General features: G+C 40.5%; 1 protein-coding gene across 6 annotated transcripts; it reads left to right on the top strand.

Annotated features, from left to right (window-relative positions):
- The first annotated feature begins 196 nt into the window (after positions 1 to 196).
- Positions 197 to 25,150, top strand: LOC113028437 (BRCA1 DNA repair associated). Of its 6 annotated transcripts, none has more exons than XM_080305465.1 (21): positions 197 to 331; positions 1,304 to 1,392; positions 1,522 to 1,575; positions 1,658 to 1,738; positions 1,820 to 1,908; positions 1,998 to 2,034; positions 2,126 to 2,250; positions 2,516 to 5,068; positions 5,248 to 5,321; positions 6,635 to 6,770; positions 7,172 to 7,229; positions 9,915 to 10,003; positions 10,255 to 10,460; positions 10,551 to 10,638; positions 12,871 to 12,948; positions 13,122 to 13,162; positions 13,710 to 13,793; positions 17,657 to 17,714; positions 20,545 to 20,618; positions 21,395 to 21,455; positions 24,907 to 25,150. In XM_080305465.1, exons 2-21 carry the CDS (start codon positions 1,319 to 1,321, stop codon positions 24,999 to 25,001), a joined length of 4,155 nt encoding a protein of 1,384 aa, XP_080161591.1. In that variant the 5' UTR covers positions 197 to 331; positions 1,304 to 1,318; the 3' UTR covers positions 25,002 to 25,150. The 6 variants fall into 6 exon arrangements, with proteins under 6 accessions (XP_080161591.1, XP_026034482.1, XP_026034485.1 ...); XM_026178697.2 differs by having other exon boundaries at positions 9,915 to 10,018; XM_026178700.2 differs by having other exon boundaries at positions 5,245 to 5,321; positions 10,258 to 10,460.
- The last annotated feature ends 1,703 nt before the right edge of the window (positions 25,151 to 26,853 follow it).

Genomic DNA, 26,853 nt, shown 5'->3' with positions numbered 1-26,853 from the left:
CCAATCCAACACCTTTCATTATATATACCCTTCCTAAAAAAAAAAAAATCCATCGGCCCATAAAAACAAAAAATCGCCAGCGGCCCACCGGGCCAATGCCCGGTATGCCCGATGGCCAGTCCAGCTATGATACTGTCCCAACAGTCCAGGAGTCTGGAAAACTGTGAAACACAGCTGTGTGCGTTTGTGTGGTTTACTCTCCAGTCAAATAGGGGGCGCTGTTACATTAAATACAAAACATCTTTTCAATCAAAGCAGAAGAAGACGGTAGTTGCGGGAAAACTGAAGCGGATGATTCTCATGTTGGAGGCTCCAAACTGCAAGAAAACAGGTAGTTTTAGGAATATTTATGAATATGTACAGTTATTTACTTGCGCGATCTGTTTCTTCTTATGAGATGTTAGTCTGTCGGGGTGTTTTTGTCGATTGTCCGAGTCTCAGAAGTTTCAGAACAGAGCTAGTTATGTAAGTTACACCCCCAAAACAGAGACAGCTAGCCAGCCTGATGTCGAGATTTAACTACTTTAAGCGACCGTGTACGAACATTAAACGGTGTTTTATAAAGTTGCCAATATATGTAATCAGTGGCTTTTGACTGACTTCACAATGCCGCTTCATTGCGTGGTCGCTGTTTTCAACGTAATGATGCTTTAATATCAGCAGGCAGACTACTTTTTGTGTATAATTGAAGCACTTGTGCCATTTATATAATAACTTATTCAATTGATGAGAAAATAGTTGTGCGGTTTCCACTGAGCCCAGTACAAATAAAACATCGCGTCTCAGACAACATGATTTTCTGCAACATAACCGAATCTATCCTCCTATTGTCCAGATATCTGCCAAGCTAACAGTGCATGCTGTGTGTACAGTGAGCAAAGTACACGCAATGAATAGTTAAACATTCAGTCAACAATAGGTTGTAAAGGTAGGCTCCATGCATTCATGCCAAGCAGGTTGGATTTTATTTGCAGGACCATCCGAGTCATCGGTAGAACTCTTTGGACTTCATCTCATTCAGAATGACTCAGACAAATTCCTTGCACATGCATAGAAGCTTGAACGTGCTACCCCAGTACTGAAGCTACTTCATTACCTCCCAGTACATCTCTGACTTGCTCATTGTGCCATCCATCCATTCGTGGCGGGGTCTGGGGCCCATCCCAGCTGCCACAGGGCGAGCAGCAGGGTATACCCTGCACGAGAATGCCTCTCTGACACAGGGATAGATACAACTGACCTTGATATTAATGTGTTATAGATGCTGATCACAGTAATGTGTACACAGATTTTTATCTCTTAGTCTTTTAGAATCACCATGAAAACCCCAAAAGTCTCAGATGTCAAGAAAGGGATTTCGGCGCTTTGGGAGACTCTGCAGTGTCCCATTTGGTGAGCATTATTTAGAATAAGAGCCTGTGTTAATAATATATAAAATCATTCTTCTGCTTTTGTAGTATTTATTTATTTTTTTACAAGATTTAGATTGTTTTTTTCACGTAGGTGTTCTTTTGTCTATAGCTTGGATTTAATGACTGCTCCGGTATCTACTAAGTGTGACCATCAATTCTGCAAGTAAGTGTCTTCTTAACTGAAAAGCTTCTGTTAAATATGCACAGGCTTCATGCTTATGACTTTAGCTCTCTTTTTCTACCAGATTTTGCATGATGAAACTTTTGGACAAATCCAAACAAAACAAAGCCAACTGCCCCGTGTGTAAAAGCACAGTCACCAAAAGGTTGGACAGAATATATATGCAGATGGTTTAACATGTATTATAATACGTGAAAGCTCATTGTAATTGTTTTTCTGCTTACAGGAGCTTACAGGAGAGCCCTGGGTTTCAGAAACTTGTCGCTGGTTTGCAGGACATGATCCAAGCATATGAGCATGACACTGGCACAAACTGTAAGGTTATATCACAGACTTTCTAAAATGATGTCATGGAATTGGCTTGCATTATGTCACCTGTTAACATTACATCTATACATTTTCAGACTTCACTGGAACATCCCAGCAAGGGCGATGTGCAGGGTTGGAACAATTAAGATTTATTTTTCAAAGTAACGGTCATTTATTGACTCAGTCTGCTCAGATACAGCGTTGCGTATTTTCTTCTATCCAGTGTCACAGGTGCAGAAACTACTAAAGGAGCTCTGACATCTGGAGATGAATGTGGCACTGACATTGACAATGAACAAAATGCACTCTTTGGTGATCTTCCAGAATCCCACTCCTCAACTATTGCAGGTGAAATCTTCCTCAAATCAATTGTCATATTACTCACATTACTGCCAGTGCTTTGGTGTAACATACACTACTAAGGTGTATATTTGCTGCCCACAGTGTGATATCAGCATTTCTACCACCTTTTTCTTTGGGTTGGGAAAAAAAATATGTGTAAAGTCCTTACAGAGGACAGAGTAAAGAGATGGATGTGAAGTGAATATGACTTAATCAAAGCTTGCGAATGAACCTGATTTTCTTATACTGTTTTTTTTTTTTTCTGTAACAGCCCGGAATGGATTTGCAAGACTCATGGGGCTTGAAGATTCCGCTCCTTTGACGACAGAAAATGAAGCTCTGGATAGCGGGCTTGGTGATGCTCCACTAACGTCTGACAAGAAAATGTCCAGCCCCACAGACAACGGGGAACCAGTGAAAGCTGAAATGTCAGACGTTGTGGCGAATACTTCAAAAACGCGTAGGAATAGAGGCAAAAGGAGCCGGGAGAATGCCTCCCTTTATTCATCATTCATTCCAGATGAAAACGAAGACCAATCCCAAAGAAAGTCCTCTAGGAAGAAGCAGAAAAAAGATGTGGTGCCCGACAAGATCCTTGACCATAAGCGTAAGAAAAGTTTAGAGAAGGTTGCAGAGTGGCTCATGAAAGTTCCAGCTGAAGGAAGTCTTGAGTTAGAAAAACCAGATGAAAACTCTGATGACTCTGACAGCTGTTCCTCCGCTTCGACAATAGATATCAGGCAATGCAACAGTGAACTGAATCCGAAGAAAGAAGGGCGGGCCAAAGCCCTCGAAGAGCAGGTGTTTGGGGCTGTCTACAGACGAAGAGTGAACAGGAACGTCTCTCCTCCGCTTAAAGTTTTTACAGAGCCATCGATAGCTGAAGAAATATTGAAGAGTGAAGATGCTTCCAGTGTTAGAGAGGAAAACGGTTTTGCTTCTTTTGCAAAAATAAACAAAAGTAACGTGGAGGGTGAGCAGCAAATGACAGAAGAAATAAATGATGGCAGTGGCATTTGTAAATCAGCAGAACAGATGGAGATCGGGACAGAAATTGATACAGGCATGCATGTGGACGAGTTCAACAACTTTCCAGAAAGTCACCAAAACAGAGGCAGAGATGACGTTTCCAGTGTTGTGCCTGATAATGTAGAACAACAACTGGGGAGGAAGACGAGGAAAAGGACGTGCAATGTTTTGCAACAGGTAGACAGCGACTTACAAGAGCAAGCTCGGGCAAAATCAGAGGGTGGTGAGCAAAAGAAAACTGACAAAAGGAAAGGTAGAAACACAAGATCCGAAAAAGGCAAGCCCTCCAGAGTGCCGAAACCCCTTGTCCTCGTTGGAGTTCAGAATGGGGAAACCACCCCTGTTATTAGAATGAGAGCAGAAGAAGTTCAGGTTCAAATTGAGAATTACCCTAGCAGCGAGGACCAAGTAACTCCTGTCGTTAAGAGCAGTAGGAGAAGCAGAAGACTTCAGCTGTTTGCTGAGGAAGTCCAGGAGGGTCACAAGCAGGTGAGCGAGAAAGCTAAGGCAACTGAAGGAAACAGCAGTGTGGCAAAGCAGCCGGAACATGCTAATGGCGAAGCGCTTGATGATGTAAATAAGGTGGTAAAGTCAGCTAAAAAAAATGGATGTGTTTATAATGAAGACATAGGAGAGATTGAAAACATAGAGTGTGCTGAGAGAACATCGAATCTGAGGCCAACAGAAGCTGTTAAAGAGTTAAATGCTGCCTCAGGCTCTGCTCAGCTAGATGATGCAGCCGTGGTAGGGCCAACGCTTGAAAGTGACAATCAAAACAGTATTCAGTCACAGGCCTCAGTTTGTAAAACTAAATGTACCGAAACAGAAAACGAGGAGGACAGGAACGACAGTGAGCTCGACACGGAGCAACTTCTCAAGAGCTTCAAAGCAACTAAAAGGAAATCTTTCTATCTTGGAAGTCCAGACGTGAAAAGCAGCCGCGGTTCAGACAAAGACGCCATCAAAGAACCAGAGAAGAAACATGAAGATTGTTCTGGTGTTGAATCTGCAGAAAAGGCTTTAGGAGACTCCAGCAAGTCCTCTTATGATTTCATCTCTCCTTCCAACTCACCGGTCCAGCCGAGAATAACTGTTTCTGAGAAACGGGATCCGGCAGCAGTGGAAGCCTTGATCTCTGAACAAAACTGTTCAGGTCGCTTCAGGAGTAGTCCTAGCAGTGGACTGAGTCCTAACAAGGAGGCAAAACGTGGTGCAGAAAGTCCTCCTCTTTCTGTGGTCCCTCAGGTCGTAGATTCTGGTCTCCGCTTCACAGCCGTTGAATGTGACGAGCTAAAGGAAGCCTCTCAAAACACAGAGAGTCGGGCTGACTGTGAGGATGTGAAGGGGATAAAAGATGACGCACCTGCCACTTTAAAGTGTTCCTCAGTCAACACAGCTGAACATAGGGGAGTTCCAGAGTCTTCTTTGACCCCTGATGACCTTATCGCGTCACCGGTCCAAACTATCCACAAAGCAGAGATTAACAGCAACGGTAGTGGAGAGGTCAGCATCAACTCCTCCATCAATAGGAAACCGAGGAGGAAGAGAAAGGCTCAGAGACTGGAGCCTTCATCCGAGTCTGATAGCAGTGGATCCAAAGAAGAATTACCCACTCTGACACAAATCTTTGGAACATCAGCTCGTCCTTCCGCTCAGAATCGGAGCGACTCCGGTGAAGACGACAGATGCGAGGGAACAGCTGATGCAGCAGATCGGTTACCACCTGCATGCCCCAGCCCCGACTGCGTTGATTCCAGTCAAGCATCTGTGGACTTGTTCGGCACGCCAGAAGAATGTAAGACGATTCTCTTTAACTGAAATAGTTTTTTGAAGTTTAATTTTTTTCATGCTTGCATCAAAGTAGCCTATAAGCCAATGCACGTGTGTGAGTGCTTGCTGTGTGGTTTTCTGCTTCAAGAAGTTAAACATCTTTCCATTATAAGATGTGAAAAAGCTCCTATTCTCTCCCAGCAGGTGACGTTCCAGTAAATGACACCAGTGTTACCATAGAATCGTCACAGTTTTCAAGCGAAGTCCTTGTTACACAGGTAAACGAGCAGGGCCAGAATATCTTAAAATTCTCTCCACAGGATGCATGAAGGAGATCTGGATCTCGATTATGTTCTTATAGTTTCTTCTTGTTTAAGACATCAAAAACACTTTGTGAAGATCTGGTTAAAAAAGCAGTTTTGCTGTGTGTCACAATGGAAATTAAAAGAAAGTCCTCCCAAAAAGTGGAGCTGTAGATCTGGATCCACATCAGCTCTACACGTTGACTTCTAAGTTGAGCCACGCTCCACCTCTGGTAGAAATTTCTTGCCGGTCAGTTCATTTTTTTGACTAACAACTAAACGAACACGAAAACCAAACCGATCATGTAAACTGTTTGGTACATATACAATATTTACATTGCATTCCTTTCACTGGTTTCATATATATCTGCATGAATGTGCCAGATGTTAAAAAGAAAAGTATGTGAAACTTGTGATTCTCATCAAAATGAGATTTGACATTATTTTAAACACTCTAATCTCTTCCGCTTGCTCAGCATTTACCTGGCTTCGTTGTGCTTTCAGCGATGCACCTTCACGTTACGTCCTATAGAGGGCAGCCACCACATTTTCCCCGCACCGAACTGTCAGCCGCCTGGATGACAGACTACCTCGCTCAGTGAAAAATGTCCCCCTCAGCAGCTTTCTAAATTGCATTTCATTTACGTTAGAGGAAATGCCGCCTAGAAGATGATTCTTGTTTTCTACCCCATCCATCTTCCAGCACTCTCACTTTTATCTGTCGACTGGATTTGACTGGGGAGTTCAAGTTTGACGCCCTGGGGTTTAGAAGGGGGGGGGGCTCAGGATTACGCAAATCAGAGGATACAGAGCTTTTCTGTTGTTTAGCAGTGCGTCTTTTTTACATAATCAATGTACTTGCTGTGTAAACTCACAGGAGGAAATTAAAATAACAAAAGCACAGCGTAGTGACGCTGTTGGAAACGGGGCCTGGTGGTAAAAGCTTCCATCACCTGCTTTCTCTTTTGCTTTTTGAGCTCCTTCATGAAAACATTTGACAGTCAATAGATGATCACTGGCTCAAAAGCCACCAATGCCCTTTAATTGATGTGAATGACTGCGCGTGGGTCCCTCGTCACTGACTGACAGTTGTCACTTCTTTTCATGCATCAGTGCAATACGTCAAATATGCCGCCAGCATGTGTCCCTTTATTTCATGCAGTAAAATGCTGCATTGCAGATTTCTGTTGTCTTCTTATTACCACTCTGTGCGTCACTTAATTGTAATTATGAGCTGATATGCTTTATCTCTCCCCCCCCCCCCCTTTTTTTTTTTTTTTCTTTTTTAGCAAAAGATAGAAATGCAGAAGGAGCTGGTGAGGCTGGAGAAGCTGATGGCCCTGGTCTCAGAGGTGCTTCAGGAGAAAGAGAGCAGTCCTTCCAAAGAAATCCCCCCACAAACCCATCAGAGCACCAGAGACATGGGTAAGAAGATAATAAGCAGATGCTTATTTTCAGAGATGAAAAGATTAGTTCACAAAAAAGATGAGTAGATAATTATGTGTTTACAGCATCTGAAGGAAAAATATCCAAAACTGATTAATTCCAGACTCTCAAAAGGCAAATACATATGAAGACTGAGTCAGTTTCCCCTGGTAGTAAACTAAATATATTTGAGGTTTGGTAAGATGAAGATGGGCATTTTTCACAATTTTTCTGACGTTTATTGGCCAAAACATGCTGGACAATTTGTAAAGGAAATATTCTGTAGATAAATTGAAACTGAATGAACACAAAAATTTGAAGTATGCCCGAAACAAAGTCTTTTTTTCTGTCTTTTGAAGTATTGAAAGTCATAAAATGTAATATAAATATTGTGTTTGCAGGCCCAGACGCTCACAGACAGCTTCCTCGTGACCAGGACGCAGGGCACGCCGCAGACAGGCAAGTAAAGGATTGTAAAAATAGACTTGCTCAGTGCTGCTGCATAGAAATATCTATACCCACAATCAGTTTTACTCCCTCCTCACAAGATCTCCTCGATCTAAACAAACAGATCGGCAAAAAGTCGTAAGATAAGTCCCAATAGCATTGAAAAAGTCAGTGTTTCTGATTTATTTTGCTCAGTTTCTTTTACCTATGGAAAAAAAAAACCCCTTAAACTTATTCCTTGAAATAATAGACATGATGCAAAAACCACAAATAAACACTATTTTAACCCCTGTCCACCATGACCTCATGAAAGCTGAAAGACATTAAGTCCGTCTTTACAGGAAATACAGGAAATGATTAGAGGAACAGATAATATCACAGCTAAATGACTCTTAGAAAGTTAGAAACCAGTTCCACATGTTAACTGTTTGTTTTCCTGAGTTCCTGGTGTCTTAATCCGTTGTATTCACCTGGTGATTAAAAACAGCCGAGGCTTTAGACGGTCTGATTTTATACCAGTCATTTGTGTGAGTGTAAGTACCTTTGTGTTATAAGTTAACGTTAAAGCAACATTTTGACGTCTCTTTGTGTCTGAGCAGCTCCTGTAACTTTTTGCTGGCAAGTGAAAAAGGATAACTAGATAGATAGATAAATAAATAAATAAAACACTGTCTGTGAAAGACACAGGAGGAATTATGAGTCATAACATCAGAAGGTTTTCTTTGCTTGCTCAGCAGCCTAATTAACCAATCACCTCGCCTAATGTTGGCCTCCAGTCATGTGACAATCTTCGAACTCAAACCTGACTTCAGTAATTAAATACGCCCGCCTCACCGCGCTGCAGTCTTTCCTTAGAGGGTTCTACATATTGTTTATAGATTTTAAAAGGAGCCATATTTCAATACATCTATATTAGCCAGTACAATAACTGGAGTAAGTAGCATGTAATTGGCCTCTTTCAGTCTGTAACTGAAGGAGAAATTTGGCGAGTGTGTGTGTGCGGGCACGTGTACGTGTGTGTTGGTGGTTCTCAGAGGGTGATGCATCTCAAGAGGACAGGCAGATAATCTCACTAATGAACCCAGAATCTGCTTATGCTGTGGAGAATAAAAAAGTCATTACTGACTGCATCTTATATGTCATTTAGAGCACTTAGCGGGAAACTTGCATCGCCACAGTAATTTATCTCTTGCGACTGATTGCGCACACAGACACACACATACAACCTCTCGCCTCCCAGAGTTCTACGTGCTGTCCTTTGGGCGAGAGAGTGGGAGAAATGGCGGATGAGAACACAGAGGGGTTTGGTTATACAAGTTCTAAATGAAAAAGCACATATTCCAGAACTGCAGTAGTGAAATTGGAAAGATTAGTTGGCACTGCAGCCTAAGTTTTCAGTGAGCTGGTGCAGGTAATTTAAACGCAGGCACTCTGCCAGAGACTTTGAGTGAAGAAATAAACCCAAAAGAAAACAAAGAAAGGAAACTTTACCAACTTTATTCATTTTGGAGAATAAAAGCATACCTCTGCCGAAAATTATATAAGAATGTGTCACTGATATCAACTTTCTTTCTTTGTCAAGTCCTGGATCAACATTTACGCTGTAGCGTGCAGTTGAGTTGGGAATCCTGATGATAACTGATGATATTCTAATGCATCATGCATGATATAGTGCTCTGCTCAATACATTGCAAGGCAGTCATCTATGAAATATCACAATATCTGTTTAACTGAAGGAGAAGAGTTCAGTTTTAATGATATGTCAGTTCTGTTACTTAGCTCTGCCCCGCTTCTCACCATTTCCCTCCCATTAGCTCTTTTATTTATTTATTTTTGTCCTGATTCATTTGGTAAGATTCACCATCAGCAGACATGAATAGTGACTCTGGTCATTTAAATGGGCTTGGGTATCCATTTAGAGCGCCTGCATGCTTTAATAAAAATACTGATGTTTGCTGCCATCATAGTCTCATCACATGAGGAAAATATTGATATTTTGTCCCAGCCCCGCTCTGCAAACTTAAAGTGTTGCTAGGAATTAGAACTGGAGTGTTATTCAAAGGGGAACAGGCACTCGAGACCTGTGGTACTAATTCAGTTTTGTGCAAAAGTTTTATAATTTCTTTATATGTGTATATGTAGCATGTGTATTATATTATAGGAGATGGGGAAAAAGTGCAGTGATTTATTGAAACATACGAAAACTCACATGGAAATACAGTTTTATGGGGAAGAACTGTACAAATTCAGAAGGTGATTGTGCAACAATTTGTTACACAATCACCTTCTGTTACATTTGAATTTGTAACAATTTCAAATGTAACAATTTGTTACACCTTCTGTGACGCACCGATTGTGAAATCAAAACTTTCACAATCGGTGCATCCCAAATATGCAGGGATCCACAGATCCAACATTGTGTAACAATTATCTTCTGGATACGCAACTGGATACAAAAACCAAATGCAAAATGAATGGAAAAAATAGCAACCAGGGTCCAAAGAAAAATGTTCATAGACCTTTAGAAAGTCTGGAAAAGTACTGCTGAAGACCACTTAAAATATTAGAATGGAATCTGGCTCTTTGGAAGTGAAATACAAAGAACCTTTGCACAGTCTGTACATGCAGGTCAAAAATCCAGGAAATGTAAAGTTAAAACCAATGCATGCCAAGCTTACAGACACATCTGTTTTGCAGGAAAGCTGTTCCAGAAGCGGGACCGAACCTAAACCCAGAACCATCTGATTGCAAAGGTGTTCCCGAACCCAACCCGTCAGAGCCTGAAGGTGACACACAGATGGGTATGAAGTGAACTGTAGAAACATGTTTTTTCAGATAGCTTCATTATTCTATTTGCACATTTAATACCACATGAACATAAAGGAGCAATTTGACATTACTGCAGTTTTTTTTGAGTCGGTTTGATTTAGCCTGACTGTGGTTGATAAGGTTAATCTCTGATGAAGGATCACCAAAAGTGGTGAAAGAGGAATGGGTCAGGTCAGGTGACTGTGTGTCCTATGTTTTTTCTCTCCAGCAGCGCAGAAGTCTGCGCATAAAGGGGTCGGTGTCAAAGGCACTGGAGTCTCCAAAACACCTTCTTCAACTTCAGCAGCTAAGACTCAGAAGGACAGCAGTTCTCTGTCCGATGGGCAAGAAGACAAAGAAAATAACAGCCCTCCAAAAGACGCATGCAAAGCTAAGCTGGTGCTTGTGTCATCAGGATTGGGCCCAAATGAGCAGGTGACCTTTTAGACAATCAGTCAGTTTGTTTGCTTTTTAAACTTAGTCAGTTTTAGAATAAATAAACTGATATGACGCTGTTGCCAACAGATTATGGTGAAAAAGTTTGCCAAGAGAGTTGGTGCCCGTGTGGTTTCCCAGGTAACACCAGAAGTGACTCATGTCATCATGCGTACAGGTAAGTACAGTCACATGCTCTCCTTTTAGAGTCAAAGGGAGCCACTGGACAAATTGGCTTGATAGGCAACAGAGCAATTAAATCCTTTAGTACTTTAGTTGTTTCTAGCTCTTGTGTTTTTTTTCTAAAAGAACATTTGCAATTAGAAAAGGACATTTTCTTTCTACGTGTAGTTACAGCTTGTTTCGTGCGTCTTTTAAAGCGCTCCTCGGAGATAAGCTCTCTGTTTCTCTCCACCCCACACACTCTCTCCTCCATTTATCCGCTAGTTGCTAATTACCCTCTCTGATAGATTATTTTTAATTTCAAAGCTCGCTGTCTCCAAAGCACCATATTAACTGTCACATTTTAAGAAGTCCTCCTTTTTTTTCTTGTTTTTCTTTCTTTTAATTGCAGCGGTTTCCTGGGCAACTAAAAATAGGAATCGTAGGCCTCTTGATCTTTATGGTTAAATTTTGGGAAAGGAGCAGGAGGTCTCATATTACTGCCATTAGTAGAAAATAAGTTTAAAGCCTTTAAAATGCATTTCTCAGAAGAACTGGCAGTAATGGGCATTTTTGACTCTTACCTGGATTAAAAAGTTTCTGTCTGCCTCTTTCACGGATTTGAAAAGAGAAGAAAAGATGAAGATTGATTTCCTTTAAATCATCAGAATGAGCCAGAGTTGGACATTTTTTCCTGTGCATGCACTGACACGATTGTATTGACTCACCTGTTAGACCATCTGACTTCTGATCTGTCTTGGCTTCCTCTTGTTGTTAGGTCTCCCGATTTATGCCATTTAATAGCAATTATATAATATTATTCTCGACTGGGGAAAGAAACGTGTTTAAGTCATTTTGCACATGTTAGGTTGTACTGTGTGTGCAGTCTACTGTGAATCTACCTCTGAGTACACTGACTTTACCTCGTTCCCAGTTCAGACTGGGAGCATCTCGTCTCGCCACTTAACCAGACTCCGCTGAACTAAAACCTAACTGTTGATGTTTTGGAGCTGTTGTGAAGATGCTCTTAGCTTGAAAGTGCTACTTCAAACTTGAAGTGAGCTCTTTGTGAGCCTGAAAGACTTATTGACTTATTATCACCCAGACGCAATTTGAATTTCACTGTGGTGTTGTTCTTGTCCTTTTCACTCGTAAATCTGAAATATTAGAATAAATGGCTCCTTGCAAATCTCGTGAGCAGAGCCACATGGTAACTGACACTAGTTGGAGAGCAGCTGGATTGCATCAGGCTTTATCCTTTTTGCGGCAACAGAAAGAACAGAGGAAAGGAGAAAAATGTTAGAATTAACTGATTGCTTATTAAAAAGTAGCTAAATAACTCATAACTTGGAACGCAAAGTGTTGTAAGTCTATTGAGTTGCACTGCAACACTGCTACTGATTACATTTGCTTTGAGATAAGTCTTGTGTGACTGCAACTATAGGCCATCAGTTAATCTTATTTTTTAATGAAAAAGAATGACTATACTTTGTTTACAACACTTTACCAGGATTTCCATATTAAATTTAAATGTAATAATGATAATACTGCAAATGATAACATATTAAAAAAGTAATTTCTGGCAAGAGTGAGCAGAAGTTATAACCATATATTGTCCTTTGTTTTGCAACAGAAACCTTTTAGCGTTGCGTCCAAGAGCTCAGACGGTTAATAACCTTAATAACATATAATAACCTTTATACTCACTGGTCAATTTATTAGGTACAACTCGCTGGTTCTTCATTCAACCTCCTTCTGTCTTCTTAACTGCTTGAACTCTTCATGGGTTAGATTGGTTGGCAGCACATGTATGATGTGAATCTCCCATTTCATCACATGCCATATTGCTTTATTTGATTACAATCTAGTTAGTGTGGGGAGGGCTTTTGATCACAGTGAACTGCCATGTTCAAGGAACCACTGTGAGATTATTTAAGCTTTGATACATGGCACATTATACAGCTAGAAACAGCCATCAGAAGATGGATAGATATGGACATGTCAGCAAGGCTCAGGTAGGCCATGGTATTCAAAGGATGCTCAGTTGGTAGTAAGGAGCCAGCTGAGCATCTCTAGCCCCTCGTATAGCTCCATGGACTCACACTTAGCAAGTTTGTGACTTGTAGGCCTTAAAAGATACTTGGTCAATTTTACAGTGTATAAGGTGTATTTGTACAATCACCTCATGAAAGAGCTCTCGTATTTTGCATTTCCTTTCATGCGTCTGCTCTTTTTCTCTCTCTGCCAGATGAACAGCTGGTATGTGAGCGCACACTGAAATACTTCCTGGGAATTGCAGGCAGGAAGTGGGTGTTGAGTTTCCAGTGTAAGTATAACTTAACTTAACTAATAAGTAAAGAGTAATTAGTCTAAATTTAAATGTAAAAAACAGCATGGCATGAAAAGGTAGGCTGGAATAAAAGGGTGTTTTACACAGTAAAGTTTTTGTGTGTCAGATAATAAGCTCGCAATCTTTTGCTCTTTTTTTTCTCTCTGTAGGGATTTCTGAGTGCTTCAAACAAAAGAAAGTCTTAGATGAGGTACGCTCGCCCGCGTGCTCGTTGAATCAGCGCAGCAGTGGCTTACAGTCACATCTGTGTTTGTCCCGATGTTGAATTAAGGCCACATGATGAATCTCTGGCTGTGGCTTGCTGTGATATACCACCATAAATGATTAGCCATCCATTTGTTTTAGCAAGTCTGCTTCTGTGATAGGCCAGTGTAATCCAGCCAGGCTACATTTAGTATCGGTATTTCAAGTTATTTTATCCATCACTGGGGCAGTTTTAAGAAGAAAAAAAAAAAAGCATTATATCATGAACACAGAAATGCACTCTTTACGATTAAAAGTTGATTGCTGTCACATTGAAGAATGCTCAGTGTACTCATAAGAGCATACCTGACTCTGGGAAGAAATTAATTACTCTTAACAGACTCTGTGTTTAAATTCAGTCCTGAGATTGAATAATCACTTAGGCTGTTTTTAAAACGAAAATGAAAATAGAAAATAACCGAGCCGAAAATTTTTACGCTAACTGTGAGCTTCATGTTTGCCTATTTGAGTCTTTTTGCTTTCTTCTTAACCAGAGTCCGTTTGAGGTGAGAGGGGATGTGGTGAATGGGCCCAACCACCAGGGCCCCTCAAGAGCTCGGACCACTGAAGACAGTAATGTGAGTGCTTTATTAACTGAAGGGGACTGATAAATATACTCGTATAATAAAAATAGAAATTGATCATAAAGCTTCATAGATCAAGTGTGGTATGGATTGTCAACAAACAATAATAACTCATCTCCAGTTATTTACAATTCAATACAAAAGACAACAATATGAATATTCATACATTTGTTATACTGTTTGGTGCGTTTTCAGGGGCTTGAGTCAGTGAGTTGTGCTCCTTTGCAGTGCAGGCATCCTCGTCCAGCAGTTCTTGCATATTATTTGTCATTTGCTGTGTTTGGAGTGTTTCCACACAATGATCTGCTTTGAGGGACAAGCTCTTCGTTTCAGCTGTGCCAGACATCCGTATTTAGTTTTAATGGACTATTATGTGTTGTAAAGCAGTCTTTTAATATAGTGCTACTTTCTATCCAGAAAACCTTAGTCTCCAGGGGAACAGCTGTGACTGGCATATGCAGCCACATCATCAGGCAGTGATCTGGCGGTGCTTTGCATTCGATTGATGGAGCAATATCAGTCGATCGTCTTGATTTAATTGTGGAAAGCTAAAATCTTGATTAAGATTAAAATTCAGTTAATTGTGCAGTCCTATGCCACATAAAATTAATATTATAGCTTTAAAACGGATGTTTTAGCTTGAGGCTTAAAAGAAAATCTAAAAGTACTCTGAAACTTTGATAAGAGCGGTACAGCTACAAAAGGTACAGTTAAAGAGGTGCATAACAAAGATTTCAGGTAGGGTCAAGTATGTGGCTTTGCATTATTGTTACTTTTGAGGAGAAATGGTATTGATGAATGGCACAATAGCTTTTTACTATGTGTGCTTGATTGTTAACAACATAGCCTTATAGCTCCACAGGATTTTTTTAGTTGTAGATTATTTTTGGATGATCATTATATCATATTACCTGTATAATTATTGGATATTATAATTTGCATGCTCACTGAAACTGCAATGCATTCAATTCAGTTTGATTTGTATAGCACAAAATCACCTCAAGTCGCTTTATATTCTGAGGTAAAGAACCTACAAGAATAGAGCAATAAACCCAACAATCGGATGATTCCCTGTGAATCCCACTTGGAAACAGTGGGAAGAAAAAACTCCCTTTTAACAGGAAAAATTATCCAGCAGAGCCAGGCTCTGGGAGGAGCAGCCACCTGCTGTGATCCAGTTACGGTGAGGGGAGGGAGACACACTATGGAAGAGAACCAGAGATTGAATTGGTATTTCTCTGAGTGAATAAGAAAAAGAAGAAGAAACAGTACGTGATAAGAAGTCCCGCAGCAGCTTAGACTTAGTGCAGTTTAACTAAGGGTCACCTGATTCAGCACTAACTGTAATCTTTATTAAAAATCCAAGTTTTAAGGCTAATCTTAAAAGTAGAGATGCCGTCTGTCTCCCAAACAAACTGGGAGCTGGTTCCACAGAAGAGGGGCCTGAAGCCTTAAAGCTCTGCCTCCCATTCTACTTTTTAATATCCTAGGACCCACACGTAAACCAGCAGTCTGAGAGCGAAGTGCTCTCTTGGGGTAATGCAGTACTATGAGGTCTGCAAGATAAGATGGGTGCTGTCTTTCTAGTCCCTGTTAGTCTCTAGCTGATGCATTTTGGAACAACTAAAGAGTCTTTGGGGAGCTTTTAGGACAGCCCGATTATAATGAGTTACAGTAGTTCAGCCTAGAAGTAATAAATGCATGAATTACGTCTTTCAGCATCAAACTGGGACAGTATTTTTTTTTTTTTGTATACTTTATTAATCGCCTGTAGGGAAATTTCTCTCTGCATTTAACAGATTCACTCAGTGAAGCAGTGGGCAGCCACCAATCCAGCGCCCGGGGAGCAGTGTGTAGGGACAGTACCTTGCTCAGGGGTACCTCAGGGGAGCTATTCGGTGGAGTTGAACCCCCGACCTTCCGATCATGGGGCAAACACTACCTACTGAGTTCTCTCCTCCCCTATTTCTATTTTCTAATGTTTGCACAAATGCAAGTAACCAGTTCTGCATATTTGTTTAAGGTGCACACTGAAGGACATATCATTGTTAAAAAAGACTCTGAGTTTCCTCACAGTGTTACTGGAGGTCAATAATGCTGTCTAGAAAAGGTAAAGATACCAGATTACTACGATTTTTAGGGACGATGTACAATAACCTCCGTTTTATCTGAATTTGAAAGCACAAACTTAGAGGTCATCAGGCTTTTATGTCTTTAAGACACACTGCATTCTGGCTTCATGGATAAATAAAGCTGGGTATCATCTACATAGCATTGAAAATCTAAGCTATACCTTCATCCTGCACCACAGGATTCGTGGCTCTGCCACATTTATATTGCTCCTCCCTAAATCTGCCTTTAAAATACTCAAAGCTTCATTAGTTATATATCCACGAAGATGCACATCTTCTTCATCTGTTCAGTTCATTAGCCCACCAATGCCTTTCCATTCTGTCAGTCTGTTTTACTGTAGCTTATAGAGATTTTACAGCATGTCAACATGTTGACTGGATGAAGCAAATTTGTTTTAGAACACAACAATTATTTAGGAAAACAAAGCAAAAACAGCAAATCGGCGCATTAATTCCTGCTGTTATCGACAGTTACCACTGCTCGTATTTTTTAAAAGCACAGTGTTAGTCCACAAAGAATAGTCTGTGATTCAGAGAGGAAAATAAAATAAAATGGCCCAATTACAAGCAGCACTTGAACTTGTTTCCTCGTGTTGCACCAGCCTCTTAGCTCAGACCCTGTTGTGAGGAGCTAATTGTAATTTTCCCCTTGGTGTAAGGCCAGCAGGACCACTACTGTTGCCACTGAGGGGGGAAATTAGAAATGGCTAGATGTCATGTTGGCCGTATCACTGCCTTTGAAGAACCTCTGCTAATTGAATTAGCTAGTAATTTCAGGCTTATTTAAGTGGCATGTGCACTGTGCCGGCAATTTGATGGAGCCAGGCAGATTGTCCCGTTCATATTCACTTTCTGTCACCTGCACTAGTGTGACAAACGGACTAACAGATGAAATGGAGAGTCGGGGAGTCTGTCACCAGAACGCTCTGGAAATCAGTCAAAGAAACTGCGTGAGTGTGTGTGCCTGTGTGTGCTTGTTATCACACTCTAATACCTCCTGAAGGACATTAGCTGTTGTCTAAATTAAAAATCTGTAACAGAAACACTTTTTCATCTCACCGAGCACCTCTGGCTAATGATGATTATGGACGTACAGGGAAGCGTGAGAAATGAGTATTTCTCTCCCCTGTCGCTCGGACATTTATCTTTCAAACACTTCCATCCTGCCACACGCTGTAGATGAGGCCGTGTCATGAGTTTCCTTTCAGTGGTTATCATAGTTCAAAGAAACAAGTTTACATTCCCATTTCAAGCAAGCCTATTGACCCTGAGTGTGATAAAACAGCGTCCCTGGTGTCGAGCCTCTCGTTTTTCTTTGCCTCCTTTAAGTGTGATATTACCTCGGTGACGGTAGCTTTATTTGCACGGTTCTCTTTTACTCATCACTTCATTTACTGTATTACAGTGAGGGCAAAAAATCAACGAGGTCTCAAGGCTTTATTTTACCCAGTAAGTGAGGAATAGATGTTGTAAATTGCAGGATATGCTTGGAGAGGTGTTTCAGCTCTACCACTGTAACCCTTTACACAGGTGAAGAGTTCAGAAACACACTCAGCTGTAATGGTAATAGCAGTGTTGGCTGCTCTCATCCAGTGTTGTTGAGCATTGTTTGAAGGTTAAATCCACTGAGTAAATGTCCTCTTTACTTGCTTTACTCTACATATTTTTGAAAACATTTTAAAGCAGCTTTTTTATCCTTCTTTTAAGTCTTCCTTTTGTTTTCAGCTGCTCATGAAGGGCTTCAGCATCTGCTTCCAGGGGCCTTTTACAGACATGACTGCAGGTAAGAAACATGATGTGACATGAGATCTCCAGAAAGAAAGCTTATTGTGTACTGCAGTAAATTTAGGGTTAAAATTGAACATGCAAACCAGGCAGTGTTATGATATATATCTCTAACACTGTTAGAGATGCTCCAGAGTGGCCAAAAAGCACAGTACTGTGCAGAAGTGTCAAACCACTCCTCATGAGTTGCTGCCAAAGAGCACGGTGGAGGCTTTGTGATGGTTTGGGGCCCTATTTTCCGCACTTCCACTTCTGCAATCCTTTAATTTTCTCCAAAATCGACAGTGCGCCTTATGTATGAATTCTGCTTACTGACCTTGAACCAATTTTATGTCGCACAGGGCGCTCAAAAATCTGTCAAAAATGTTTTAGTACGACTTCGGTAAGCTACGAAGCCGCACCGCTTGATGGATTGTCGGAGCATTACGTTTACCGTAGTCAGGAGCCTTGCGGACTCAAAGTAATCTGGGTCCAAAACTCCGTCCTCTTCAGGTCCCAAAGTCAAACAAACACTGCGGCATCACAGAGTTAAAAACTGTCTAAATTCTTTCATCTTTAATAAAATGATCTTTACCAGGTGTAACAATTAAGTTTAACATCCAGGCACCCATGATAACAGAATGTATTCAATTTAATGGAGTTAGAAATTAGCAGGAAGTTAGCTCTCTAGTTTCCACCTAAACATGATATAGCATGTTCTGACTGAGAGATTTCTGAAAAAAATTCAAACGTACAGCTCTGCTGTCACTTCCAACATAAATAAAGACAAAAAAATAAACAGCTGTGACGTTTGTAGGGTTACTGAAGTTGGGCTAGCTGGTATATAATGATGTGTTACGTGATCGCAAGCAACGCAGCTGTGTTAGCATAACATAAACACAGTGAAGCTGGAGGATGAACGCTAACTTTTTTCCCCTCGATAAAAGTTAACGTGAGGGTTCCTGATGGTTAGGGACAAATGCAATCGCATGGCAGGATGCTGTAAACGGACCAAACTTCAGTCAGGAGAACAACTGAGTTAATTCATCCACAATACGAAGTTGGTCATTAATATACTGCAACAACATGGGAATAGAGCAGCTGTGATAGAATTCAACATTAACGAGTCAATGGTACAGAAGTGGAGGAAGCAAGAAGAATGAGTTGAGTAAAGTTCTGTTTTGTTTCGCTTATAATCCAGTGCACCTTATGTATGAAAACAGACCCGTTCATCGACAGTGCTCCTTATAACCCGGTGCTCCTTATGTTCCGAAAAATACGGTACTTCATTTTTAAGTATGACAGTGATCCTAAACACACTGCCAATGCAGTAAAAACATACCTGGATAGAAAAAACACACACAAACACTTTGACTCTGCTTTGAATTTTCATTGTGCAATGAACCTGCATCTTTTTTTTTTTTTTTCTTTTGCACATTCAAATTTATGCAAACTTTAACTGTCATCTCCACTTTTCTATTTCTATTTTCTGTTTCCGGTTGATTCAGGAACAAAGCTCTAAAACACCACAGGGCAAGCAACACCCACATGGTGCCTCAAATTACTGGCTGCAAAAACAAAGATTTTAAAACTTTCTTTTTTTATAGTTGTCTGAAAACCTCAGGTGGTGTTTTATTGCATTGTTTCCATCTTGCTGTTTGCAATGTTGCTTTCTCAATCAAGAAATACTGTTCTCGACCACCCTTATTCCATCTTATTGATGCCTCCGTCCTGCAAGACTCTGATAGACACACGGGAGAAAGAAGACAATAAGGAGAGGGACAGTTAAAGTAGCTCACACAGCTTTTGACTGACACTGAGAATAGCTTGAAACCTGTGCTGTTTTTAACCTCTGTCATTTCAGCACTGGAGAACAATGACAAGTGATTCCAGCGTGTGGGTGGGTTGAATACGTACTTAGGAGTCGTGTGAGATGTTTTTGGTGTGGTTTTGTCACATTGCACAGCAGTTGCTATGGAGTCTGGAAATTATTTCTGAACAGAAAGTGGAAATGAGCTTCCAACCATGGACAAAGTCGTCTGCAAGACTCCTTTTCCAGAATGCTCTTGCAGTTTCTGTAAGAGGTTTATAACTTTGGTGCCAAGGATTTAAACTGTTTATGACCTCCCAACACAAGCTTATAAGCAGTTCGGTTGCCCTTCATACAGCATAATTCTTGGCTCTTCCCTTTCAACATGGTTGAATGGAGAGAGAGAGAGATCATGGTTGAAGGTCTCAGGGGGGTCCTCGTTGCTTAAAACCCCTGAAGGCAGCATTCTTCATTTTCCTTCTTCCTGGGGCTCTAAAAGTGCTCCTGCCGCATCCTCCCCGCTGCTTGCTGGATCGATGAAGCTTTGCTAATGGGTTGACATCTGCTAGCTAGCGTGAGTCGTTTAAAAGACTTTCTTTTCTTTTTTTTTAACATGGCACAAACACGGAGCTGTTTTCTTCTGGGATTTCATGCATTATTTAACCACTCGGGTTGATACATATTGATGTTATCTAGAGCTCGCAGAAGACGCTCATCAGTGTTTTCCTGACATGAATGAACGTACCCAGGAAGATGAGTTGTTGATTTATCTTTTTGATGGCACTTGTGGTATTTCCTGTGAGCTGCTGGAATATAAACACAGTTTTCTGAATGAAGTTAAATGTGTGTTGACCGAGTGAACTGCACAAATGAATCTGGAGCAGCGAGTGAATCTCTGACCTGTGTTTGTCCATCTGATCAAAGTAAAGCTTAGCTTGAAATGGGTCTGCTGTGTGTCCCCTTGGGGTTAGAGGCAGTAAAAGCAGATCTGATCATCTTTTATTTTCCTGAAATAGACATTTTCATGTGTTTCCGACAGATAAAATGGAGTGGATGGTGGAGCTCTGTGGAGCTGCTGTAGTGAAAGATCCACTTCTACTCGATGGTAAACAGGTAAGAGTGTCCAGCCGCTCAACTTATAAACTCCACAAAGAGCCACTGCTGTTCTAAATTCATGCTTTCCTCTCTTACTTCAAAATGTATCTTAAGATTGGTTTAAAACTAGATCTAGGATGACTTACACTTTATACTGTAAGGTAAGATGCTACAATAATAGAGAAAAAACCCTGTCTGCAAGCACTTGGCAAAAGTGGGAAGGAAAAACTCCCTTTTAACAGGAAGAAACCTCCAACAGAACCAGGCTCAGGAAAGGGGCAGCCATCTGCCACGACTGGTTCGGGGTGAGGGGAGGGAGAAGGCAAAAAATTCCTGTATATGAAATTTCAGCGTTAATGTCTCTGTTTCACTTACGATCCCCGCGATGCGCTCCATTACGGGTACAAGTCAGGCAGCATTCGGTAAAGCAGATGCCTCCCAGAGCAACTCTTTGTCTCACAAAGCTGCATTAGTGCCTCTTATTTGTCTCCTGGGTTTAATTTCATTTTTGAAAATGACACATTAATGCTGAATTGTTCAGCAGACGTGACACTAATTATGGTTAAAAAGGCAACATTTATTATTACTGACAGTCAGAGATGCAGTAATCACAGTCGCTGCTTAATCAGCCGTGAGTCATTTAGAAAGTTCCAGACAAGATCGATCGACAGGCAAGGATAAAAATACTGCGCTTTAACATTTTGACTGATTGTAAGTACTAAACTGTTTGTTCTATTTGTGCTTCGTTTTATGATGAGAAATTGTTGTTTTTTTCTACTCCTTTTGTTCCGCAGAAGTCCCGGCAGCTCGTCATTGTACAGCCTAAACCAGAGTCATCATCTTCAACTTACAACAGTGAGTCTTGGCTAGAAATAAAAATAAATTTTCACCTTTTAATTAATTTATTTTTTTAATATCTGATCATAACTCACTTTATTTTAACCTAATTGGCTTATTTCTGTCTCTCTCACAAGCAAATAGTCTATTACATGCTTCCACACGCAGAGGTCGTGAAGACAGAGATTAGACTGACCCCGTAACAGGGGTTACATATTCATACACAGCCTCACCGAGGGGTTCGGGCTACTACAGAGACAGACAAGAATTGTGTGTGACACACAGTGTACTAATATAGTTTTGTGTTATTATATAAGATGAGATTTCATAAGCCTTGATATGGTGCAACAAAGAAGTGACACCAAGTGATGACACATTTTGTAGGCAAATAATGGATGGAAAAGATTTTTCATTACAAAATGAGTTTGTGCCAAGGAGTCAGTTGTTTTTGTTTTTTAATATTATGCTCAAATGCTAAAAAGAAAAGGAGACAGACATTTTTCTTTTTCTTAATGTTCTTAATTATTACAAAGTTTTATTTATAGATTTATTGAAAGTTGGCTTTTCTCTGTAACTAGTATTTAGCATTCCAGTTAATTTAGCTGATGATTTAGTCTCTGCAGTGTATTACAACAGTGTGCAAAGAGCTTGTTGGGTTTGAAATGGGTGTGAAACGGCTATATTCACAATAGCTGCTTACATTCACAGTCCACCTGCGTTACTTCGTTTTGATCAGAAATTAGTGATGTAGTTGCAGCCGGACCGATGGAAACCAGTGGAACTGAGTCCCATTCCAGACATATCACAGATGAGTTTGGTTCATCAGGGCAAATTGACTCTGATGGATTACAACATGATGGCAATCTAGCTGCATTTAAAAGAAAAGAAAGAAAAGAAAAGAAAAATGAAATAGCAGTTGTTTGCAAAGCTTCATCAATCAATCTGAAGTTGTAGGAAACATATTTCCTTGCACTAAACGACCTATATAATTGGCTTGTGATTGAAAACGGGCAACCAGTTGGTTGCCGCTACTCGAAATTGACTGCCGATGTGAAAAAGTGTAAGGCAATCATTTGGGAACCGGCTGTTTGTTGATTACTTATAATCTATTGTGACCGAGTTACAGTAGATTTTACCAGTGAGCTTTTGTTTGTTTCAAAATAAAAGTATTTTATTCAGTTAACTGAATATTAACTAAAGATTTAATCTGATTGTAGAGACACAAAGGGTGATGATGTCTAGTTAGCCAGTGCTAGCCAGTACACATTACTAAGGTCTATTTATTATCTTGTTACATTACTAATGATCGCCAAAAGGGTTAGGCTTTAAAAATAACCCATGAAAGCACCACAGAGACAGAGTAAATGACACCCACTACAGGAGGAAATAGTTGGTGTCGTCACAAGCAAAAACACATTAGCTCTCTGAATGATGCACGTTACACTGTAAAAGAAGTTTCATACTTTCAAAAAGCTTTAGTTTAATTTACGTGGATCCTAATACGGACCCATTGCTTGTTGCACTGTTAGTCTCTCACACAGTTCTGGTCTTAAGCATCCTCATGCCCTGCTGAAAAGCTCAGTTTGGGGGAATTTTGCAGCTTTTAAAAACTTTTTTTGTGTACCCGCATGGTGGTGGATCTTACTGCAGGTTTGCCACCCCCAAAATATCTTCATTTTAACAGCGATGCTATCCTATTCAGTCTTCCAAATAAATTTTGAATTTAAATCAATTTATTACATTGATGACTGGGTATGAGATTATCTAAGGGTGAGGTTTTGTATCTAAACTGACTGTAATGAACGAATATTCCCCACAAGCACAGACATCCGGGGCTGCTGTGCATGTCAGCGCACCTGTCTGTCCATCAGTGCGCGGTTTCGAATGCATTTTTTCCGTAAGGACCAATTGGAGAGCGACAGAACGGTGAAAATGGCAGATGCTGCCAACCAAAATGAGACAGGTCCCCAACAAGAGCGAGGAGAGTGACTTTTCAGGGAAGCATGTGTGAAGGGAGTTGAGCAGCAGAGAAATGGCCAAGAGTAAATTTCAGATTGCAGCGTGGGGAATGTCAAAACAAATTGGCCACAGAACAGAGGGGCTGATGTTGCATGAGGAGAGCTGACAGTTTGAAAGAGAAGGGGAGCAAGTAACACCTCGTTTCCCTCCTCATAGCATCCTAATTTGCACTGCTACATATTTAATGTAGCTTTTTCTCTTCCATGTCCTCTGGCACCTATAGAGCAGGTAAACGAGCAGTTCCTCCACTCGTTCACCGCTATGTATCGTCTGCTATCCTCTGCTTGGGCTCCACTGATTGAAATCACTGCCTTTCTCAGTCACCCATCCTTTATCATTCATGGGTGTAAAGGCAGCATTTATAGATATGTGTTATAAAAGACCTTATCTGGAGATGTAAGTACAGAACACTGACTTAAGGACTGTTATTTTGTTTTGTCGGATTTCTGAGAATCAGAATTGAGGGTTGGGGAGCGGGGGTTATTTTAAGGGATTTTGAATGCGGCAGAGTTGTTAGTCCCAGATCTACTGGAAGTTTCCCACACGCCATTTCTGGGAATTACAGAGAATGGTTAAAAAAACAGAAAATGTCCAGTCTTTGGAGAAAAATCCCCTGTTGATATCAGATCATAGGAGAATGGCCAAACTGGTTGTAATCAAAGTGTGCAGAAGAGCATCTTTGATCGTGTAAAACTTTGAACCAGATAGTCTACAGAAGCAGAAGACCGCACCAAGTGCAATTCCTGTCAGCCGAGAGCAAAAAACTGAAGGTAACTCAGTACTAGCAAGATGTATCTAATAGGGTGGTCGCTAAGTGTATGCTTTCACTAAAGGACTACAGCTGTTAGGGTTTGTGTGCTGGAACCTAACCCCTTACATATCGTGGATACAATTAAAAACTTGAGCTACACACAAATAAGTGCATCATCATCCCCTCATAAAAGCTTAACAATTATTCCCCAGCTGAAAATAGTCCCAGATAAATGCAGTGTTATTTTTTCCTAATAGTGAATGTGGCATCTTTCAACAAATGAAATTATATATTCATGTTTGTTTGTTTTTCTAGATCCATATTTTCAGCAGTAGCAGCTGGTTTGGGACTTAGCCGCTGAAAAGCTAGGGTAGTCAGAAAGGCCTGAGAGCTGGACTATTACACTGCAGGAAGATCTTTTCATGGCATTTGCTGAAAATGGAGACAATGTAGAGTAATACAAGCCTCATGCATTAAAATATGAATACTGGTTCTCCTTCAACTGTTAGCTCTTACTGTTATTAGAGCATTAATCATACAGATGTAAAAGTTGGAGACATTATAAGCCCTCAAAGGCTTTTTGTTGGAATTTCACCTGCTCTAACCCTACACCTACACCGCACTCATGTCCTGTTTCATGCGTGTTCACACTTTCAATACTTTATCTTTAGAAGGCATTAACATCTGTCCTCTCTGCAGGTCTTTCCAAACAAGCTACTGTTGTAACCCGTGGTTGGTTGTTGGATACAGTTGCGACCTACACCCTTCAAAATTACAGCAGCTACAGAACATAACCCAAGGAACCCAGAGATCTTCCCACGGCTTCACTATGACCTCTTATGGGGAATTTAACTGTTCCATTTTTTGTTTTTCCAAAATATCCACCTGTTATACATATTTCTGTGTCTCTCATTGTATGATGTATATAAAGTACTCGACTAAAGAGGCCTGAATTGAGTTTTTCTTCCGGTTTTAAAGCACAAATGTCAGTGCTGTCTATGAGGACTATACAATGCCTGTTCAGTTTCCTGAACATGGTTTGCAAACTGCAACATGTTCTGCATTATTGAACAGCCGCTGTGGGAATAAAATGGCACAAAAGATTTACTGTGCTGGATCAGATAAGGGCAGGAAATATTTTGTTTCCTTTTCCTTTTCAAATCTTATCAACAGTCTAAAATATTTAGTTTGCTGCTCCAAAATGGTACTAACATAAAAAAGACTAAAGTGCTAATATTTGCCACGATACAGTAATCTGACGAAGCATTTAAAGGAAATAGATGCCGGCTTTGCGCTTCACTCCTGTGGTGTCAGCGTTTTGTGAAGGAATATAGACGCACCAACTTGACTTGTTAACTTTTAATTAAATTTTATTGCTTAGGAAAAAAAGTATAAACCAAACATTTCACAGATGACTTCATGAGCCTGCTTTCTTCTCCATTTCTTACAAAAATTTGGTGTTTTTATACATGGTACCCTGTTTTTCGAGGATTTTTAATTGGACTGAAGAGCAGTTTATGACCTGGTGAGGCCTGCTCCCTCGTTAGTTCATGAAAAAATGAAGCATACGGAATACCTGAAGTTGTTGGACTTTGAACGATGTAGTTCTTAAAAACTTTTCACTGTAATTTTATGCGGAAAGCCCAGAGAAATGCCACTACAAGTGATGGAGGGCATCACTGGGCTAAAAGAAACAAGACATAACTCCACCACAGAGAGGCAAAAACTTCAGGAGTGCCAAACCAATAATCTGGTACATTCTTAAAAGAATTAATACACTGACCAACTCAGCAACAACAAGAAGCCTGAAAAGCCACAGAAGACAACTCAAGTGCATTATTGTGGAGTTCTTTCTTTGGCAATTTCTAACCAAGTCAAGAACACTTTGAACATGTAGGCGTGTTGTTGTAAAAGTCTTCAATCAAGAGAGACATTTGTGAATGTTAATAGAAAGGCTTTACAACAAGGAGCAAACCACTCTTTACACTCAAGAACAGGAAGGAGAGATCTGACAGAAAACATCTTAAAACAACAAACACCCTTCAGATTAATGACAAAAGTGAACTTGTACCAGAATGAAAAAAGTATGCAGGGAAAAGAGGAAGATGATGATTCGAAGCGTACCAGATCATCTGTCAAACATGATGGAGCCAAGGTGATGGCATGTGCATATATTTCTGCCAGTAGAACTGGGTCACTGGTGTTTATTGATCATGTGAGTGCTATTGGGAGTAGCAGGATGAATTATAAAGTGCACAGGACTCTACTCTCGGCTCAGATTCAGCCAAACGCTGCAAAGCTGATCAGCCTGCACTTCACAGAGCAAATGTCTAACGATCCAAAGCATGCTGCAAAAGAAACCCAAGAGGTTGTGAAGGGAAAGAAATGGAAACTTCTTAATTGGTCACGTCAGCCACCTGAACTCAACCCAAAAGAGAGCTTTTCAGTTATTAAATGCAAAACTGAAGACAGTGAGGCCCACAAACAAGCAACAACTGAAGGTGGCTGCTGTAAAGGCCTGACGGAGCTCAGAAAATATTCATCCCGTTATTAAAAACAGTTCTTTTTCATGTAACTAGTTTGTTCATTAGTTCTGAGCCTCTGAAAACAGGGACTCTAATGTAACAGTGAATGCTACACTTTTGT

The sequence above is a fragment of the Astatotilapia calliptera genome, chromosome 8 (assembly GCF_964374335.1).
Source record: "Astatotilapia calliptera chromosome 8, fAstCal68.1, whole genome shotgun sequence".
Taxonomy (NCBI): Eukaryota; Metazoa; Chordata; class Actinopteri; order Cichliformes; family Cichlidae; genus Astatotilapia; species Astatotilapia calliptera.
This window is presented reverse-complemented; position numbering and strand designations above follow the sequence as displayed.